A 21,042-nucleotide genomic window follows, 5' to 3' on the forward strand; every position below is an offset into this window, starting at 1 on the left:
GGGGTGGCCCGTGGTGCCAGCTGTCGCTGGCGGGGTCAGCACTGAGCACTTGGTCAGACGGCGCTGACAGGCTGCTGTACTGCAAAGGTTCTTCTTGTCCTTGGTGACTAATAAGCCGTTTGTGGAGAGAGGCCACGTACATGTCTGCACCTCACCCACTCACCTGGTTGGATTTCTCTGAGGGCTGCCACATGGTGACTTTTTTGATGCCATTTGTTGTGCTCCTGGAAGGGTTTTCTCTGCATTTGCTTACTTCATACCACTGTGGACTCGTGGATTTGTATTACACTCGCATCACAGTTTGAATTCTAACAGTTCGGGTTATACTCTGACGACTGATAATCTGCTGCTGTCCCTGTTTATTTTGGTCTGTGAATTGTCCCACGTTGGCCCTTGGACATCCCTCCAAGCAGGCGCTTGTGTCTGCTGGGCTCGTACCATCCCGCTGAGCACTCATTTACTTTCTTAGACAAGATATTCCAGGGTCAGTTTGTGCTTGGCCCACTTCACCCCGAAGACCGAAGAGCCCTGGTCTTTCCAGTGGAGCATCGGATCTAGAAGCCCAAACCGCATGCACTCAGCGCGCCCAGAGCTACTCCAAGAGTCTAGAGCTCGTGCTACCAGCTGCCACTCCCGGGCACTGCCCCACGGCCCGGCCCAGCATTCCCCACCCCCGCAGCGGGAATCCCGGCTCTGCTCCCGCCCCCGCCTGGCCACCACTGTCGCTCCTCCTGACCACCCTCTTACAGGAGTGCACTTCAAGGAGTGTTCAGTATTGGCCTTGATAAGAAGTAATTTGTAAGAAAACCTTATCAAAGAAGTCAAGTTACTGCCCTAAAACAAGTACATTCCCATGTTTAGTGTGGACAGTTTAATTCAGAGTCATTCCAGATACAATTATAAAATGTCAAGTGCATTGCTGTGCTATCTGGCAAGGTTGTAATTTAAACATTCTCTATTTCATGAAAAGTTGCGTGTGTGTGTCTGGATTACAAATGTGTCTGAGTGTCCATCTCTTGAATTTCAGGGCACCACCAAAATTAACACTTTCAACTGGTCCAGGGTCCGAAAACTCAGCTTCAAGAGGAAAAGGTTTCTCATCAAACTGCACGCAGAGGTCCGTGTAAGTATGATTTCAAGCACTTTCTGAATTACAAGAAAATTTATTCTCCTAGAATATTGACTTGTTAATTAATTTTATGAATAATGCACACATCATGCACACAAGAATTTAAGGATGGGATTTGGGTAATCTGCCCTGTAGGTCTTGCTCCTGAGCATGGGTCAGCATCCCTGAGGGGCTGCTTACACCACTCATCGCTGGGCCGGATTTCAGATTCAGCAGGTCTGAGGTGAAAGAGAGAAGCTCACAGGGGCTGCTGAGAACAATCAGTTGATTACAGCGTCTTTGTTCTCTAGGTTAGGAGGCTGAGACACGAGGTATTTAACTGTGATCTGAAGCCCTACAGCAGATTAGCGTTAGAGCTTCTGTCCAGAGTAAGGGACATTCCCAGGACGTATTCAGAAATTGACCTTTTGCTAACTCTAATGGGAGAAGCCTTGATTTTCAGAAAATAAATACTCCTTCCTTTTGAGATTATCAGTCAATAAAATAATAATTACATGGGAATTTACTGAAATGGGTAAAGATGGGAAAAAGTACATATCTATCCAGTCTGATAGGAAAAATCCAATACTTAAAGCGCGATTCGAAGGTGTCCAAGTTGGTACATTTCCAGTGCACAGAGGAGGTTAGGAACTGAGAGTAGATCAGCCACGCCGCTGCAGGAGGAGGCTGACGGGGCTATCTCGACGGAGACACACCATGAGTGGTGGGCCCTAAGCTTCTGAAAGGCATTCAGTCAGCCAGAGCTTTGGTCAAACAGCAGGTGCACGTGCTGCATGCGCATTTACTTTCTGCAGAAGCACAAAAGGTGGCTTGTTTCTTGTTCAAATATCTGTTGTAGGAATGAAAGGAAAGTCTAAGGAATACGAAAAACATACACAAAATGCAGGTAAAGGGCTGCTTTTTCCTCTGAGTACCAGAACTGTTTCCGGGGCGGTTCTGACAAGCGTGGGAACGAGGGGGATCACTGCTCTGGCACACGGGGGCTCAGAGCCCTGACGACACCTGCCAATGGCAGAGTTGCAGCTTGCGTCCCTCAGCACTTAGATTTCAAAGACTGAATATAGGAGTCCAGGTAGGATGGTCTTTCTGGAAGGTAATTCGGTAGGATGTCACAAGGCTCACAAGTGTGCATTGTTGGGGCACCTGGCTGGCTCTGTCGGTGGGAGCGTGTGACTCTTGATTCTAGGGTCATGAGTTCCAGCCAGATGATTAGTGCAGAGATTACTTAAAATAAATAAATACCATTTTTTTCATGTGCATTATTTTAAGCTCACTGTAACATTTCTAAGAATTTGTCCTGAGGAATAACTATGAGAGAGAATGCAGTAGTTGCTTGAAGATGACATATGTGAGCCTTTAAAATCATGTGTCCTGGACATCCAGAACACCCCCAGAACCCCACAGGAAAATGATTGGGCAACGGCATATAAAGAGTTGGCTGACAGAGAAGATGCCCTGGTTTGCCTTGTGGGATGTGTCCCAAGGGTGCACTTGGAAACGTTAGCAGTTGTGTAATCGTGGGTGACTGCATTCTTCTGATAATTTCTAGTGAATATGTGTATACCACTTTTCTTCTCTTAAATGTAAATGGCACCAGAAGTCTTTATAGATAATTTTCAGAAAAAAATATTTTCCTGATTTTTAACATTGGAATAAATAGCCTGTTATCTGAATGCTTCCTGAATGTTCTTGAATTAGTTACTTTTGAACCTTCGTGTTTTGTTTCTAGGGACCTTACCAGGATACGCTGGAGTTCTTGTTGGGCAGTAGAGATGAATGCAAGAACTTCTGGAAGATCTGTGTGGAGTATCACAGCTTCTTTAGACTCTTTGATCAACCTAAGGCCAAAGCTAAAGCCGTCTTCTTCAGCAGGGGCTCGTCCTTCAGATACAGGTGGGGCAGCACCATGCACCCGGTGGGCTCTGGCAGCTTTGTAGGGCTGAGATGTCGCTGTCAAGTGTGTCAGAGAATTACATGCAGCATGCAGCGAGGCAAGCTGGCAGAAGCGTATCAAGTAAAACAATGGGAAAAATAGCTTTGATAGAAACTATAGAATATCCGGCATGCTTCCTACGAAGCATAGCTATAAAACGTATGTGTGAACTTAGAGGATTGGCAAGTGTTACTTTGCCTCTGTGGAAGATTAATGCTGTGAATTGCTGTTGGCTCTTTTCTTTAAAATCTGAACCTTTATTCACAGTGGAAGAACTCAGAAACAGCTGGTGGATTACGTCAGAGACAGTGGGGTGAAGAGAGTTCCATACGAAAGGTAAGCACCATGGTCTTTATGCTGTGAAGTATGTGCTTTTAAAATCAATATTCCCATATTTTAACCTTTATTTAAACACATACATACATAAACATGTATTTTGACCCTTGAGTCAAATTATCTTTTAAAGATAATGGGTGAACATCTCGATGCAGGTGATGTGCACAGCCTCAGGTCCTGCTGTTGGGGCTCTACTCTGTGTAGTTCATCTCACATAGAAGATTTTCATGTAGCATGGTAACTTTTGAATCTGAAAATTCGTCTAGTTTTTTTTTGCGTGTGGAATTTTTCTTCAGTGCGGGAGATAATTTTACCTCTTCTACAACATCTGTTTTTTGAGTTTTCGCTTTCTGTCACCTGCCTGTTTCTAGCTAGACGTCTGTGGCAGGTTAGCAGACCTGAGCCCCGTTCTTCCCCAGGGCTCGGCTGCCCTCGGCACAGGTACCAGGAGAGGTGGGCGTGGTGGCTCACACCTTGTTCTCTGTTTGCAGAAGACACAGCAAGACTCGGATGTCTATTCGTGCTCTGACTGCAGACTTGCCAAGGCAGGTTAGTCCTTCTGGTTGAAACTCACACGGTATTAATCACCTGCGCTCCTTCGGAGGATACCGTGGCATTGCTGTAACAGGAGTCTTAGAGTCGGTCCTGCTGTTTTTGTGGAGATTGCAATCCTGGGGCTGTTTGCAGAAGAGGGGTCCTAAGAAAGGAGAAAGCTTCGTGTTTTTGTAACGCTTGAAATCCAGACCACCACCAGCTGTGCGGGGCAACTCACTAGCACAGTCCTGGGTGTGCCCATTTGATGAGGAGTGCTCGAGAACCACTAACGGGTCGTTTTAGGAAAACAGTGTGTGGCTAGGGACACTCGAGAATGGGTTAGCAAGTGAAACGAGCAGGTTGCAGAGCAGCCTGTGTAATAAGGTCTCATTCTGAGCTGAAGTGACAAACGGATGCCCAGAGAGGACAAGCTAGAGGCATGAACCTCAGTGTCACGTGTCCTCTCTGAGTGACAGGGCTCCAGGCAATTTTTTTTTTTAGATTTTTATTTATTTATTCATGAGAGACAGAGAGAGAGAGAAGCAGGCTCCCAAGGAGCAGGGAGCCCGATGCGGGACTCAGTCCCAGGACCCTGAGACCATGACCTGAGCCGAAGGCAGACGCTCAACCATCTGAGCCACCCAGGCGCCCGCTCCAGGCAATTTTATTTTCTCTTTGTACTTTTAGTTTTCTGCAGTGGGCTCACACTGCTTTTTGTTTCCAGGAAAACAACTGAATGAATATTACCTTTATGTTAGAAACAATGTAAAATGCCAGCTTAGGGAACTAGTTTACTTCATTAAGCTAGATTCACAGAGTGAGATTTTTTGCTAATACGTGAAGGGTAAAAAGCAGGAAACAAATTTATATCTGTGTTTGGCATGATTACAACCATGAAAGCAAGGGCACACGCGGGCGCACACAAATACTTCACAGAAAAACGCTCGGCCCCAGCGTCCAGAATGTGGAGGCAGCGGAAAGAGCCGGTGTGGCAGGCATGGGTGGTCCTCTGCCTCCATCTGCCCCACTAGAAGCTTCCTGTTTTCAGGTTTGCACATCAGCTTCCACACGCAAGCACACTTTCACAGAGAATCTCGCTCTCACCATGTGATATCATAACTGCCCCCTCAGGCGGCTATGTAGGTTCATATTGATGATTTTTTATTTCTCTACAGTGTTAGTTTTTGTTGACAGTTGGCCATTCATATCGTTACAGTATTTCCAGAAGCTACACTTGCACCTCATCTATCAAAGCTCACGTGTCCCAAACTTTTTAAATTAGGTCTTTTAAATAAAAACATTCTTTAGCTCTTCTAGGTATGTTTTCTATTTAGAAATTTTTTGCTAAATCAATTAAAAAAAATTTTTTTAAATCAATTAAAATTTAAAAGAATTTATTTTATTTTTTTTAACAAAGTTCAACTTTTTGAATAGTCTAAAAGAGTATGCATGGGGGCACCTGGTTGGCTCAGTCAGGAGAGCCGGGCACCTCTTGACCTGGAGGTCATGAGTTCAAGTCCCACATTGGGTGTGGAGCCTATTTAGATAATAAATAAAACAGTATGAATATTATAGTATGAATATATAATATGAATATCTAAAAACTGCATTTAAGCTTTCAGTTCTGATACTTTTTTTTTTTTTTTTTAAGATTTTTTAAAGATTTAAAGAGAGACACAGCAAGAGAGGGAACACAAGCAGGGGGTGTGGGAGAGGGAGAAGCAGGCTTCCTGAGGAGCAGGGAGCCCGATGCGGGGCTCGATCCCAGGACCCTGGGATCGTGACCTGAGCCAAAGGAGATGCCCAGCGACTGAGCCACCCAGGCGCCCCTGATACTGTCTTTTATAAAACCACAAGAGAATGTTGAATATGGTTGAATGATGAGGAAAAGGTGCTGTGATGAGCATCTGAGCACATTAACCTGTTGCTTGAGAGCTGCTGTTTTGTTGCTGGTCGGTCGCCGCTGTGGCTTCTACCTCAGCATTCGCCCATGCTGCACACTGCTCCTCACACACAAGTTAGTCAGGACCGTTGGGTGATATTTTGGTCTAAACACCCTCTTGATGATGTTGTGAGTGTACGTGTCATTTGGAGCTTCTGAGAGGCATGACTGTCTTGTGAGGACTCACTCCATGTCCCCGTGTGTGGGGCTACGAGTGAGGGCCGGGCTCCCCCCTCGCCTGTGAGCCTCTTCTCACTCATGCCGGGGGCTGCGCCAGCCCTGCCGAAACGCCTCCGGCCCCTGCGCCACTGGTCTTCACTGCCCGTGTGAACGTACCAACGCACTTCACCGCTCCCGGGCAGTGACGCGCTGAGCAGCGAGTGCCAAGTGCAGCAGAATCTGGATGTACGTCGCCTGTGGTGCTTTGCTTTAGGGTCTTGTTAGCTGAGTGGTATTGGCTCACAGCCCCCCAGAAATGAGGAGTCCCCAGCATGTCCTCATGCAACTCCGGGGTGACCCAGGACACCCAGGGGACGTGGGTACACATGGCTAGGTTTTCATGATGGAACTCTTCTTCAGTGTAGATATTTAATAACATAGGAGAAAAAATGAAATTATAAGGGATTTTAAACAGATAATCCTGGGTCCTTTTGGAGCCTGTCTGTATTTACAAATCTTCAGTTCCAATGGGGAAAGTCTGGTCGATTGCCCTACTTAGCAGAGGCTGAGGTAGAAATGTGGCCATACTAGGTGGGGTCCAGTTAGCTCTGCAGCTTTCTAATGGTAACTTGTAACTTCATGTGTTCCTTTTTTCTTCTTCACTTGTGATCCCTAGAGCATCTCATTCACCGAGGGCATGAGGACTTCTGCGTCCCCATCTTCAACAAATGTCTCCTTCTATTCAGTTCCTACCTCCCCTCTGGCCCCTCGAGGCCCGCCCGATTTCAAAGACAGCAGTGACTCCCTCACCGAGCCCCAGACTCCCGACGCCAGGAGGCCAGCTGCAGAGAGGAGCAGCGGAGCAGCAACCGACGGCAACACCCGACGGGCCCGGTCCCCGGGGCCTCCTGCGCTGCAGCCTTGTCAAGGTGTTGGGTTTTGTCATGTTGTCAGGAGTTGTAGCCCCAGCCATCCTGTGGGGCAGAGTCGCGGCACCACTGTAGACCCAGGTGCAGGGGGTGCTGGAAGGGAGCGCAGAGCCGCTGGTGAAAGCGACCATGGGGGTGGCAGTGGCTTCATCGTGGGCCCAGCCCCCGCTGAGGGGGAGCATCCGCACGGCCGGCAGGATAGTGCAGGGGGGCCTGTTTTCACATTGACAAACACCCGGCTGCAGGTGTCTGAAGAGTTCATAGACGATGACCCGGCAGACATCTCCTTCTTTGCTGGAGGCTCAGAGGCCTTTTCCTTCCCTTACTGTGCATCAGGCCCGCAGGCCCCTTCCTGTGCTCACCCCGGCTCCGCCCCATCCAGCCCAGACAGGTACCCCACTGAGGCCATGCTCGTGCACGTAGAGCACGGCTTTGCATTGGAGGGAGAGGGTGGCTTTGGCGGCGATGTGCACCCCTCGGACACCTCCGAGCTGTTTGAGGTGAAGGCACAAGCCAGCCTGATGCAGAGCCTGCTGAGCCCCTCGGAGACCAGCTCGCTGAGGAACAACCAGTCCGAGAACAGCTCTCTCAGCAACTTGCCACTTCACAGCGGCTTGTCTGTGCGTACCCCCAGCTCGGCCAATCAGTCTGAGGCCAGCTCCATGGCCAACTTCCCAGCCTGCTCAGTCCGCTCCGAGGCCAGCTCAGCCTTCCAGCTCTCGGACATCATCGACCAGTTAGAGCAGCTCAGCTACCCACCCACCACAGCTGAGGACTCCAGCAGCACAGACACAGATTCCTGGGGCGCTGAGGCTGGGGCCCCCCTAGACATGAGCCTTTTCTTCAGCAGCCCTTTTGCACAGACAAGTGGAGAGAGAGTCATTTTCGATTTGACTCCAGGAGAGCGGATAGATAAAAACCCATCTTGACCAGTCCTGGGCTCCCTTGCAGGATGACCCAGCCACACACTCAAGTGCAGTGAGAGCTCAGATTGTTCGCTTTTAGACAGAGGAAGGGATTCTGTGTTCATGGCTGGAGAGTCCTCTTTTTCCTAATCCTCTGATTGATTATTCTGTTTTGAATCTCAAAGGATAAAACTTTTCCTTAAAATGATGTTAAAAGGCTTAAGATAGATAAGTATTTCCGGCTAGGGACTGATCGGTTAGTCTTTACAGCTTTATTTTTCTGGCATGTGCTTTGGTTCAACTAAAAACTGGTGCCATACGTATTGAATGGACACAGTTCTGATTCACATTGGCCTTTAACGGAATATGTGTTTTATGCCGACAGCTGCTTTTTAAGATGAAGCTGCTCGTGCTTCGTTAGGATGGAGGTTTTGTTTGATTTGTCCAGCCACCGCACGAAAGCTCGAGTAAGCCCTGCAGAGCCCAGATCCTGGGAGAGGCCGTGGAGGCTGCAGCTCGCTGCCTGCTGGGCTCTCGAGCTGCACGTGGCAGGGTCCCTGGCACTGCCCAGGGCACACTCTGTGCCTAAGGCTTCATCCAGAAGCAGTGCTGTGTTTAGTTAGGGGGCTTAGAGAAGCTTTGGTTTAAATGCAGTGTAGGTTTGAACTGTTTTCTTCTATCTAGCTTAATAGGAATATAAGATATTTGGTTGCAGAAAAAAGCAGAACCGGACACACAAATCTGCCCGAGGGTTGGCGTGCAAACTCTCACCGGCGCTGTCTCCTTCAGACCCAGGGATCGGGTTTTTCACTAAAAATTGGCACCCCAGGAGCTCTGCACAGGTCAAGGGCTTAGATGTTCATTCTTGGTATGGGCATGTCGTTTCCATCTGGTGAGGTGGTGTGTGGTAGACAGTCCCCAGCTCTTTTTAACAAGCCCCATCATGGACGGTGTCTATTTCTGAGGCCGTGGGAAAGATCACATGAGCAGACAGGCTGAGGTGGCCGTGCCCAGCCCACGGGCACACTGCCAGGGCTGGGACCTCTGCCACCGTGAAGTCAGGGCGGCTGCCCGCAGCACCAGCTGTGTCCATCTGTGCACGTCAGAGGGGAAACGCGGACGGACACTGTTGACTTTGTCAAATCAGTCCACAGATTGGGTTTTGTTTTTTCGGTATCTGTAGCTTGCTCCTTGTGGTCTCAGCTAGTAGAGCAATGCCATGTTAAAGGCCAGGTTTCTTCGGTGTTCCTTGGTAACTGCAGGCCTCCCCTCTGTTCCTGTGCAGGCCCTCGAGTTCTCTGCCTTGGGGGCACGTGAGCACACACCGAGTAGCCCGCGCTCTGTTGCAGGGGCACAGTCTTTCTTTTGTCATCAGTGTGATTGAACACCAGCAAAGGCCTTTTGTTGAACGTACAGATTTTCTGTGTCTGTAGCCGCCTTAAACCTACGCCGCAGGGTCATGACTGTGGTCTGCGGGACTGGCGCTTGGCACGTGCCCACCCCTTATCCCTGGGCCTGCCCTCCACGCAGTGTGGAGGCGTCGTGTCGGCTGGCTAGTGTCTGTGAAGAGATGTCACAACCTGGGTGGAAGGGCAGTAGGCGGGACAGTTGGGGACCACGAGGTGGAGTGTTCCAGACACTTTGTTTTCCCCTTGGTGTCACTCAAACAGCAGACCTTGGATCTGTGCGGTGAGGAGTTACTATCTGTTACGTGTGAAATGCTTTTCCTGGACCTTAGTCGTCAGGATGGCTCCCCGTCTTCTAATGAATGTGCCTGGGGTGTTGCCCTCAGCCAACCTACGCTGTCCTGTTTTGTTGTAAGTGTCTGGGCAGCAGGCCCCACGGGCGTGGGTTCGAGCCAGGCCTTCAGCCCCGGCACAGCCAGGGCTGCGGACGGCGGCAGGCGCCTCGCCACTCTCTTGTCCTGGAGATTCGAGGAAATGCTTCTCTCCGCCAGCTTCTGCCAGGGCTTCCTGAAAAGGGGTGTTGTTTCCTCAATGAAACTTCATTTTCTGGAGTTGATTTTTTAGCTTTTTATTTAGAAAGTTTGCAAAATACGCAAAAGCAGAACGGGGAGGAAACACACCCCTGCCGTCCCCCGGTCAGCGTTGCCGGAGCTGGACCCTGCTCATGGCCTCCGTCCTTTTCCTTCTCCTCTGCATTTGGTGCTGTAGTGCTCCCACGTAGGCCCTGACGTTGGTAGCTGCCCTCAGAACTGCGTGCACCTCTGGAGCACGAGGACACCTCCCCACTTGGTACCACAGAGACAGGGTCAGTAGCCCTTGCTGTCCTCTGATACCAGGATGTACTTGAATTGGCCCCGTGGCCTGAAGTGCCTGTTAATACCCAGTTTGTTCAAATTGGGCTCCAAACACAGTCTGCTCACTGCACTCTTCCCATCTCGCCTTGTTGAGAAGACCCCCACTTTGTGCTAGTGACTTGTGGGAGAAGCCAGGCCCCTGGTCCCGGCTCCCCTCCCGGCCCGTGCCACCGCCTGTCTGCCCTTCCCCTGCTTCCCTGGAGGCGGGACCCAAAGCTGCGGGGACCTCAGAGCACACACCCTCCCCCACACTTGCCATCGCCCCACAGCCCCGACGTGGCCGGGGCGCCACATGGAGCAGCGCGGGGCAGCACGGCTCTGACACGAGCCCAGCGCCCCAGACGGTCTGTGGGCACCACCGGGGCAGGTGTTAACGTTCAGATTCGTCTGGAGATGTTTGTACAAGCTTTTCTTTTCCAGAGTGTTCTTAATATGTTTAAGTTTGCAGGTTTCCCTTTGTAGGGAAGCCAGTTCCTTAGAAACCAATCGGGGCTCTCCTTGGAGGCGCCCACCGCTCGGCCTCCCTCCCCTCTGGCGTCTGGGTGAACTGTAACCCCCCACACTGGGAGGGAACTCTTCAGAGCCCAGGGAAGGTCAGCCTGAAGGACGCTCCCCGCTGCAAACAGCAGGCAGTTTAGGCAGCGACATTCTGTCTTGTCTTAGTAAGAGACGGTTTACCATAAATACTAAAATATCTGGAGAAGTTCAGATGGAGGGTCATCACTTCCTGAAGCAGCGTTGGGTGGGTCTTCTGTTTGCTTACGGCTACTGACCACAATTGCCTTTTCTTCGGAAGCCCTCTTGTTAGCCCTCTTGTTATGCAGTGCTGCCCTCTTGGGAGTGTGGTTCCTTACGCCCGGGTTATAGGATGAATATTCATATCCGAGTGAGATATGCAGGATCAGGAGCCAGTTTGCTGAGAACGTGTGGTTGAAAAGTGTCTCAGAGCGCTGACGGTTTTCTCCTTGAACGTGCTGCTCTCCTTGGCCAGACGCAGGCCTCACCTCTGGCGGGAGGGGCGCCTGCCAGCCCCGCCGCGGCCAGGAGCCTTGGGGCCACAGGCTGACAGCGGCCCTGCCACAGACAGTGCCCAGTGCCCCCGGTGAGTCCGCCTCGCAGGGTACGCCTGCTCTAGGCAGACCAGTTATTTGTATTAGTTATCGGGTCTGTTTTTGTACTGAAGTTTCCAAAGTCCAGGTATTTTATGGAAGCCAATATATGAGTATCTGAAGTCTAATTAACAGTAAAGTTTCGGCTTCGTAAGGTTGACCACACTCAAACAGGTAATGGCGTGTGCTGCATAACTTCTTAAGTCACAGGTACGGACGTGTACCTCTTCTGTACTCCGGAGGAACTCTCTAAGTATGGAATTAGGCTGGGACTCCTCTTTCCATTTAGCACAGTGTGATCGTGTGACCGACCCACGGTAGTAATGTGGTGTCGGCTGCACGACAGTGACTGGACGAGTCTGGTCGTGAGCGGTGCCCCCTGTGAGTCTGGCTGCCACCTGCCCCCGTACGGCCTCCTCACAGCCCCAGTGACTGTATTCCCCTTGCTTTCCCTTTCGTCCCTGTGACAATTAACACATTTTTAAGATAGTAGTAATGGTAGATGGATGGACAATAAAAGTAAGACATCAAACAGTTGAGGGGGAAACCGTAGATCCGTTGGCTAAGTCATTCCCCTCTTTGTTGTTCACAAAGTCCTTTTTGAATCATGCCACGTTTGGCTCTCGGTACAAGCTCTCCACCACGGGCAGCCCTGCAGGAGTCGCCGTGAACACCCCTCACACTGTGCCTGGGATCACGTAGCACCCACACAGCACACGAGCCGTGTCCCCGTGTGACATTCGATGCCAGCGCCTGTAGTCTTCAAGGTACGCTTACTCCCGCCTGGTTCATGGAACATCACAAAGAAATCTATTTCTAGAACAATTACATCACAGACGAAAATGTGAACATTCTCTCGGGTGCTTACAGTTGAGAATTTTAGTATGGGTTTTCAGGACCATAGGGTCACTCTGCCGGGGTTTTGCTTTGGCCTTTGTCCTGAAGTTACGGAGCTTGTCACAGCTGGGGTGCAGGTGGCCGCGTTGGCCCCTCTCCATGCCGTGGCTGAGCCCGAGGTGTCCCGGGGCTCTCCCCGCCCCTAGGAACTGTGGAGAAAAGGAACTAGCGCTTCCTTACGCACTTAATTTATTCATTCTCTACAGAAAACAGTGATGTCGCCTGATCTGTGGTACTTAGAAAATTTGTTTTCCACTGAAATTGCCATATAAATTCTCAGATATGTACTAATTCAGAATTTAATTGTTTATTCAATAAAATAAGGAAATGTTTACTATGAACTTTTAATGGAGTTTTTAGCTTCCTTTCCCTCTCGTTTATAGTTTCAATTGACATATATTAAAGGTTGTCTCACATATTAAATGAATCCCCGAAACAGCTACATATTGTTTTTACAACCTCTTCACTGACGCCTCTTTCACCTCATAGGCTTCTGAGCAACAAATAGGCACCGTGACGCTCTACAGACGGTCTTACTTCAGGTGTGGACGGTGACGTCCCTGTGGAAGGCCAGCAGGGGAAGGTGCCGTGCGTTTCCACAGTGTTAGCGCTCTCTCGGGCTGTCCGCTCAGGCCCGACAGGTGCGGCCAGCGTGCAGGCGCAGACTTGGGGGGCCGTGCTCTGCTGCTCTGGCCCCCCACTGTGCCTCTGAGGTGGTGGCCCGAGGCGGTGCTGTTTGCAGTGTTGGGGACAGATGTGGTCCTTAGGTCGAAGTGCACATAAAACACTTGCTGTTGGCGTCTTAATTCTGAAGGTGAGAACATTGTTGCCCTCCTTCCCCCTGTCAGCTAGCATCTGCCCTATCAAATCTCCGACCCAAAGCATAGCAGCTGCTCACATTCTGACCGGGTCTTTACCCCAGTTCTGAACTTGAGTTTCCCACTTGGCCAACACAAGCGTTTGCTGCCTCCACACTTCTCCAGCCCCACTCAGGCCTTGGAGCGTGGGGGGTACTGCCCCCACCTCCTGGTCAGTGGCTGCTGCCAGCCCTGAGGGGGCAGGTACCGGGCCTCTCTGGCCGCTCTGGGCAGCACAGGCCCCTGGGAGCGGGTACTGGTCTCCCCCGGGGATCCACGGTGCCCAGCACGTAGGGCAGCCAGGGCGGGAGGCACCTGGCAGTGAGCTCCTGCTGGGGCTCAGTGTCTGCGCCCTGACGCACTCCAGAGCAGGATGCTGCAGCACAAACCCCCCAGAACCCTGCGCAGCAGCCTCTTCCCCACTTGGGGGGCCGTGCGTCACGGGCACGCCCGTTCCCTCCCACGACACGCAGGCCCTGCTCCCTGCCCGGTGCCCCCGCTCACGGTGCAGTGGTGACATGAGTGATTCCCCAAGGAGGTATTTCATTAACAAACCCAGATTTCAAGAAACTGCTCAGAAGCATTCTTTTTTCCATCCCATCTCTGGGTTGACTGATGACGAGGGTAAAGACTGGATGACTCTTACTTTTTAATTCTTTTAACCCAGACTACGTTTCTTTCCTATCGAGCATCACCTGCAGATTCTTCAGCTTCTTGGGGTGGTTTATTTGGGGTACCTTGCCCCCGTTGCTCCACTAGTTCCGAAGACCTGTAGACAAGATTCGTCCTCTCTTAGAACCCACATGCGGGTGTGCGGGGGACTCCGCACCTGCAGGTGCTGATCTGGACAGACGACCCAAAGCGTGACTGTGTTGTAGGCTAGAACACATATTTTCCTTAACAAGGAAAGACTGAAAATGCTTCCTGGGGCACCGTGTGTGTTGACGTCACCCTCTGAACTTCGGGTCACCACAGCCGCCCCCACACCCCCAGGCCCCTGTGTGCCAGGCACCTGCTCACAGCCTTGTGGGTGTGGCCATGGGTGAGCCCCCCCCCAGCGCCCTGGAGAGGGTACGGCCCACGTCAGACCCTGCTCTGCCATTTGGCAAGTGGCAGAGATGAGGCAGAGGAGGCCTGCAGAAACAGAGGAACTAGTACACTAGCCTGCGTACCAGCCATTCTTCTTCCTCCCGCTTTTATTTTTGAGCCAGATTTTGGGTAAAAGTGACTTGTGACATCCTAGTCCAAAAGTGGAGCCAGATGTAGTTTTCTGCTAAGTTGTTAAGCTCACATTTACCTGGGTTCTTGGTACAGTTTAGCTTTTTCCTTTTATAGAATTAACGACCCATTGTTCTAGCCAAAGAGGGAGTTTCTAGATCTTACTTCAGACTATCGTGTTCAGACTATCATGTTAACCTTCAGACTTGACCTTGAATTTTCCAAACCAAAGCTGATTCTTCTTCCACCTCGGGCAAAATTTTCAAGATTATTTATTACAGAGTTTTGAAAAAGAATTTAATGGAATGAAATGAAAATGAGCTTAAATGTTGCTCTGTGATATTGATCTTTCACCACCCAGTTAGGTGAATAAAGTGAAGGTGGACATAGAAGGATAATACTGTGCTTTTTAAAATGACATTTCAAAATTTATAAGACAAATACTTAGAAACTTTTGAAAATAAAATCACCTGTCAGAATTGCTTCCTGTTGACAGTTTGGAATGTTTTAAATGTGAGTCCTTGAAGATGATCAAACCTTCTAACTTGCCCCTTTGGGCGCAGAGCCTGTCTTGAACCACAGGTTGGAAGGTGTGGACCCCCTCCAGCAGGAATGTGGAGTTCAGTAGAACATAACTACCATTTGTGTCTATCAATTACAAATAATTTGATGTTGGAAATTGAAGAATTTCCAAAAATTCCTCAACTACAGGTAAACGAATCAGTCATTCTCAATACTGCAGTGGGACGTAGAGCACCACCTTTGTGTCTAAGTGGATTCGATGGTAGGGACTCTCGTAATACAGAAAAATATTCTTGCGGTTTTTTGGTAGAGGACCTTGGACACAGGAGTCTGTTCTTACAAATATTTAAGATTCTTTCCATGGCAGTTAAGGCTAAATGTATTCTGTGGTATCTAAAACGATGTTTAGCATTTTAAAAACCCTAAGACTTGGATTCTGGTGTGCACTGTCCGTGTTGACAGGGTTTTCTGCGGCAGGGAGCTTCTAACATCAGTGGCCTTGCACTCTCACCACCACAACCACATGCCGGCCTCAGCACCTCTGACTCCTGCCTCCCCAGGAGCGCACAGCTGCAGAGCCGCGGCCCACGCCTGGGTTCTCCGTGCAGACTTCACACACGTGGTATTAAGGCTGACCCTCACAGGATAGGGCACGGAGCCGTGGGTGCACGCTCTGAACAGCCTCGAGCGTGGACGGGCTGCATGCTTATGCGCTTGCTTGAAATCACATCTCCCCACAGATTTACGTTGGTAGGGTCTGTGTTTACATAATATGAAGTAGGTATGGTTTATAATGTTTTGCTGTAGCTGACAGATTTAATAAAAAATGTTTAATGGCAGTTTGTGGTACTTTTTAATCTATTCATTAAATTATGAGTTAATGATTTTTGTGAAGTGTCTGCAGTGATCATATCAAAGATGATATGAACCTTTGAACCTCCCTAGAAGCACAATAGTTTATTCCAAATGAGAGTCTATCCTGAAGGGTTAGCTCCTTTCACAAGTTCATCACCAAGGGGCCATTTATCGGAAGCTGCATTCTCTAATTCAATGGCCCGATGAGCCCGCACCAGCCACAGCCTATTTGCCAGCCCCACGGCCCGTTCCCAACGCTTCAGTGGGGACCACCTCCTCGAGCTCCACCTTCTGCTTTTAACATAAAGTCAAGTTGGCAGCCAATTTTTGGGAAACTGTCCACTATTAACTTGCAGTAGGACTGCCCGTCTTCAAGGGAGGCACTGTGTGGGGGCACTGGGGGACAGACTGGAACAGTGAACTTAGCTTATTTTCATAACCAGTAAGTGTAAACATCGGGTTGCCTGCTTTGGTACAATTGAAAAATAAGATCTGTTGCTAGTAGCTTCTGGACTTTTTTTCTGAATTCTCCATGTGTAAAAATATCTCTGCACAATTCTGGGCCTATTCAGGACAAAAAGGGGTTTGAAGTGCCCGCCCCTTCCCCACGTAGGGAGTCCTCCACGCTGCAGGGACCAGCAGAGCCCTGGGCTCCTGCACTCCATGTGGGGCAGGGGAGACAAAGGAATTCCGTGTGATTTTAAGGTTGCTTAGCATAAATGTATACTAAAAGCAAATTCTAATAAACTGGTTGTTAATAATGTCATACTCTTTTTTTTTTTTTTTTAAGATTTTATTTATTTATTCATGAGAGACAGAGAGAGAGAGGCAGAGGGAGAAGCAGGCTCCCAAGGAGCAGAGAGCCCGATGCGGGACTCGATCCCAGGACCCCGGGATCATGACCTGAGCTGAAGGCAGTCGCTTAACCAACTGAGCCACCCAGGTGCCCAATAATGTCATACTCTTAACGTCCAGGTTTGCCCTGTCGGTGAGCGTCTGCTCATACTTCCACCCTGTGCAGTGGTGAGAAATCCCGCAGGAAAGCTCTGTCGTCCTAGCACTGCTAGCTCGCCCCCAGAAGCCCCTGGGCAGGGCCCCTGACCGCACACTGCAGCCGTCCAGAGCTCCAGATTTGTCAATGTGAAAACAAGGACCCTCCCTGCAGCCCTGGCCACGCTGCGGGGTCGCTGGCGCCAGCGCCCATGCCCGCCGGGCGAGCCGGCGCTCGGCACAGCGGTGTCCTCTGGGGAACTCCTCCGAGCTCACCTGCCTGCCTGCACGCGCACGTGCTTTAGGCCGAATAAGCCAAGTTTGGGTGTTCCAAACCGTCACTGTAGGCGACTGTGTTTGAAGTCTGGCTAGGGTGGAAGACGATGGTGCTCTGAAGCCGGTGGTGGGTGGAGGGGAGGCGCCAGGGGTCCCGGTCCAGCTACTTCTGTGCCAGCTGCATGCTCACTCCGTCGCGGCCAGAAACCGTGGTAGTTGCAGTGTTAGAACGGCTCTGCGTTTGTCAACCTGAGGTAAACTTCTATTGTAAATAGCTTCTAAGCCAGTTAATTTCTTGGATAAAACTCTGCTATAAAGATATCTTTAAAACTTGGCATTGAACGATTACTGATTCCCCACAGAAAAGCGTAGACTTAACTCTTGATAATTCCTTTAGTACAAAGCATGTGACGGAGTATGCCTCAGCAGCAGCCGCCTTAGGACTAGGCCAAAATTTGGACTTCTGCCTAGTTAAAAGCAAACTGTGTTTTAAGAAGAAAAACAGTATTGGTTTTGTGGTGTGATTCTAGAAAACCAATACGAAATCCTTGTTCGTTAAAAATTCAAAGTAGGAAACAGTATGGTAAGTTTACATGATCCCGTTGTTTTTTTTTTTTTAATGAGTGACAAGTGTGTCCTTAAATCACACTTCTGTTTTTCAGATATGTTAGCCCCGCTTTGACCCCTCAGGTCCAGCCTCCACAATCTGCCTCTCACTGAATGTGCAGGGAAAGTGCCCCTCTCTGATCACGCCTTCTGCTTTGCACGCTTTGTGCTGCTTATTTTTATCACGGTTGCGTCTTGTGTACAGCAGAGGAAAACCCCAGACACACTGAGCCTTGGGTGTCCGAACCGCCTGTGGTTGGTCTCTGACATTGGATTGGCCAGCCGCCAACCTGTTTTCGTCTTACTTTATGTCACATCAAGAATTGCGTGTGATGGAGGCTTTGTTTACCCACCTCCCAGAAGACGCCTGGTCGTAGCATTAGGCTAATGTTGGCTAAAGTGCAGTAGGAATTGGGGTCTGGCCAGCGTGGCGGCCCTTTCTCATTTCTTGCTCCATCCCCTGCCCCGTTCAATTCCAGGCCTTTCCATGGAGAGTCCTCAGCCTTCTCCCTCCACCCGGAAGAGCCCACTGAGCCTGAGCCCTGCGTCTCAGGTGACTCTGGGCCCAGCTGGGCAGGGCTTGTGCCCCCTCCTGAGCCCTGCCCTTAGCGACGCTGGCGGAGCCAGGATGGACGGCGAGGAGGAGCTGAAGCACAAGGTGGGCACTGCCCCAGCAGACGGCTTGCTGCTGGCGGGCCTGGTTTGCAGGGACGCCTGAGCGGGCAGGCAGGCTCTGCGCGGGGTGTGCTGTCTCCGCCAGTGAAATCTGTCCTGAGAGCCGCACCTCACCTGGGACTTCTCAGCTCCCTTCCTTATTCATTTAGTGGCAGTTCCTGGCACCTATGGGTTCAAGTGGAGATGTGGGGGGAATGGCCAGGCCTTGAGGGAGCCCTCAGCCTCCTGCCCTCCCTCCCTTGTTGGGCACTCTTCTTGAACAATCATGTGTTTGGGAGGAGACGGCTTGGGTGCTAAGGGAGGGTGACCAGGGACCCCATCTCGTTGGGCTCATGGGTGAGTGGGTTCTGAGAGGGTGCGGGTTGGGTGGGGGGTCCACACTGGGGAGTGTTGCAGCGGGGGGGGGGTGAGGTGTGTGTGACTGTGGTAAAAAGTTGAGGCGATGCCCACAGGACAAGAGTGAGGGCGCACACTGGGAGGCTGGCGGGTAGGCGCGCCCGAGCTCGAGGAAGAGGTGTTGGCCAGAGGCGGTGGCATCTGTCGCGTGGTCGTCCCCGTTCTCCTGGCCCGTGCCTCCTGCCTGAGTGGTGGCGACGCAGATAAGGCAGCCCGGGGAAAGCAGCTCGGTGGGAGGGCACACCAGAAAGGGCCAAGGGGCCAGGCATTTGGAGGTTTGGGAAAGAGAATGGTTGAAAACTCGGCTGTGGACTGTGGCAACCCAGGGGGCATCTGTCCCCATGCACGGAAGCGAGGGGGTCCCTGAGGAACAAGATGTCCACAGTGGGTGGGACCCCGCCTCACAGGCTCCTCGTGACCGAGGAGAACGCCCTGTCATGCCACGGGTTTCATCCTGAAGTGGCCAAAGAGAGTGAGTCAAGCCAAGGGCTACTGTGTGTGGGACACGTGAGCTTCCCTGAGAGGCGGGGTCAACCATGGGAGGGGACTGGTGAGCCCTCTGAGCACATACTCCTTCCTGGGCCCCACTTCAGAGAGGGCAGACCCTGAGCCGGAAGGCATGCCGTCATGTGAGGTGGCCCGGCGAGGGCGGGGGTCCCAGGACCCCGGCTCCACGTGCAGGGCCTGCAGCCCCCACCCCTCAGGCCTCCATCCTCACTGAGCTGGCTGGCAGAGGTGGTCCCTCGGGCGCTGTATTTGGCAGCCAGACAACTGGGTTGAGGATGTTTTTATTTACTTACTTTGGAAACCTAACGACCATCTATTTAGCTCACTGTTGCTTTAGTGCAAAAACAAAATGGCTAGAAAGCTGTATAGAAAGCTAAATTTTAACTTGTACTTTACTACGAAAAATAGTCCTTTCGGCGGTTCTGTAGGGTAATGATTTGAAACACCAGAGGGCCACCAACCGGGGTCATGGTGGATGGCCGCGGCATTCACATCCAGACCAGGCCTCAGAGAAGGAGCCCGGGGCCGCGCCACAGGCACCTCACTGAGCCGTGGCTGGGCCCGGCGCACGGGGATCCCGGGCTCGCCGCCCCCCCCCCCCCAGAGCCCCCCCTGCCTCCCTCTCGCCGACAGCGCTGCCTCGTGATTTCCAGCCCCTCGTGCCGCCTGCCTGCCTGCCTGGGGCCGCACAGCAAAGGCAGCGGTGGGAGCAGGCGGGCTTCGCCCCAGCACTGCCCCACGCAGCCCACAGGCCAGCTCCGAGACCCGCTTCAAGGCCGGTGAGCCGGCTGCGCTCCGTGCTGGCTGCAGGCCCGGCCGCGGGCGCACAAGGACTCCCCGCAGCTCGGGGAGCTCAGCGCTGTGGGCCTTCTGAGCCTGCGTCTGGTTACTCGGCTGTGTGCCGACCCCTAGTCGTGAGCTCCTGTGCCGTTTGTTTCCTGGTGTCCCACCTCACCAGTGTGTCCCACTTAACATATGCTGCTTCTCCCCCTGGTTTCCGATAGAAATCAATGAGGGCCAACGGTATTCGGAAGGTCTGAAGGTGGAGGTGCCGCCTGCCCGGGGCTCTCGGGCTGCCTTCCACGGGGAAAGTACGCTCTGCTCCCTGGCTGGTGCCGGCCCCGCACCACTGACCTGCCGCCCGGCTGGCCGGCCATGTGGCTCCCAGGGAACAGCAGTTGGGCTTCTGCTCTCCTGGGAGGTCCCCTAAGAGGTTTTCTCTGCACTGGAAACCAGGAGACCAGCCATGGATACACAGGCGTCCATGAGCGCTCCTGACAACCGCACTCCTCGTGTCTCCTGTCACTGACCGGTGGCCCCTGGGACGTGATTGTGAGCTCATCAGTGACGCTGCCATGGCTGTGTTCGAATGTTTCCCTCTGGGCACCTCACCCCCCCCCCCCCCGCCACAGGAGAGGAGTGGGTCTAGAACCTCAGGGTGACCCTGTTTCTGCAGGATACACTAAGGGCTGAGGCGCTGCTTGGGACCCCATGCAGAGGGGACTGCAGTTAGGAAGCCGGCTTGCCGCATGGACGCCCCGCCCAGAGCCCCAGGCCAACAGTGTGCCCTGATGCGCAAATCAGGGACACTTGGCTGCATGGGGGCCCAGAGCCTCCAGACCATGAATGTGGGCCTCTTGGGGCTGGCTCTGACTCCAGAGAGCCTGCTGAGAACATCAAGCTCCAGTAGAGATGTGACATTTTAAAGAGATTTGACTGAATTAGGATTTGAAAGAGTCATGTTTCAATAGTAAAAGCCTAAATAGAAAGAGTTGGAGAGCATGAAGGTTGCCGCTCTGCGGGGAGAGGGACTGGAGCTCCAGGGATCAGGGGTGGACACTCCAAGATGCTATTGGGACCCCAGCCTCATGAGACCACAGAGCAGGCCTGGCTGCTAGGACAGAGCAGCTATTGATTATTTGGGAAGAGTGGGTCACGTGGAATATT

General features: G+C 51.7%; 1 protein-coding gene across 10 annotated transcripts in view; it reads left to right on the top strand.

The window, feature by feature from the left end:
- Window positions 1-21,042, top strand: part of FARP2 (FERM, ARH/RhoGEF and pleckstrin domain protein 2) — a 112,743-nt gene that overhangs the window by 69,180 nt on the left and 22,521 nt on the right. For 9 of the 10 annotated variants that reach the window (XR_010410380.1, XM_064587410.1, XM_064587413.1 and 6 more), the window contains 6 exons: window positions 1,028-1,123; window positions 2,859-3,022; window positions 3,330-3,398; window positions 3,890-3,947; window positions 6,710-6,962; window positions 17,997-18,175. Coding sequence is in view for 9 of the 10 variants with exons in the window: in XM_064587410.1 (XP_064443480.1) it covers window positions 1,028-1,123; window positions 2,859-3,022; window positions 3,330-3,398; window positions 3,890-3,947; window positions 6,710-6,962; window positions 17,997-18,175 (819 nt within the window). In the remaining variant the exon portion in view is untranslated. The remainder of the gene's footprint in view (window positions 1-1,027; window positions 1,124-2,858; window positions 3,023-3,329; window positions 3,399-3,889; window positions 3,948-6,709; window positions 6,963-17,996; window positions 18,176-21,042) is intronic. The other variant, XM_064587412.1, reaches the window with a different exon arrangement.

This window comes from Mirounga angustirostris, unplaced genomic scaffold, assembly GCF_029215605.1.
Source record: "Mirounga angustirostris isolate CCGP_5_RB_7025 unplaced genomic scaffold, mMirAng1.0.hap1 SCAF_3, whole genome shotgun sequence".
Classification (NCBI taxonomy): Eukaryota; Metazoa; Chordata; class Mammalia; order Carnivora; family Phocidae; genus Mirounga; species Mirounga angustirostris.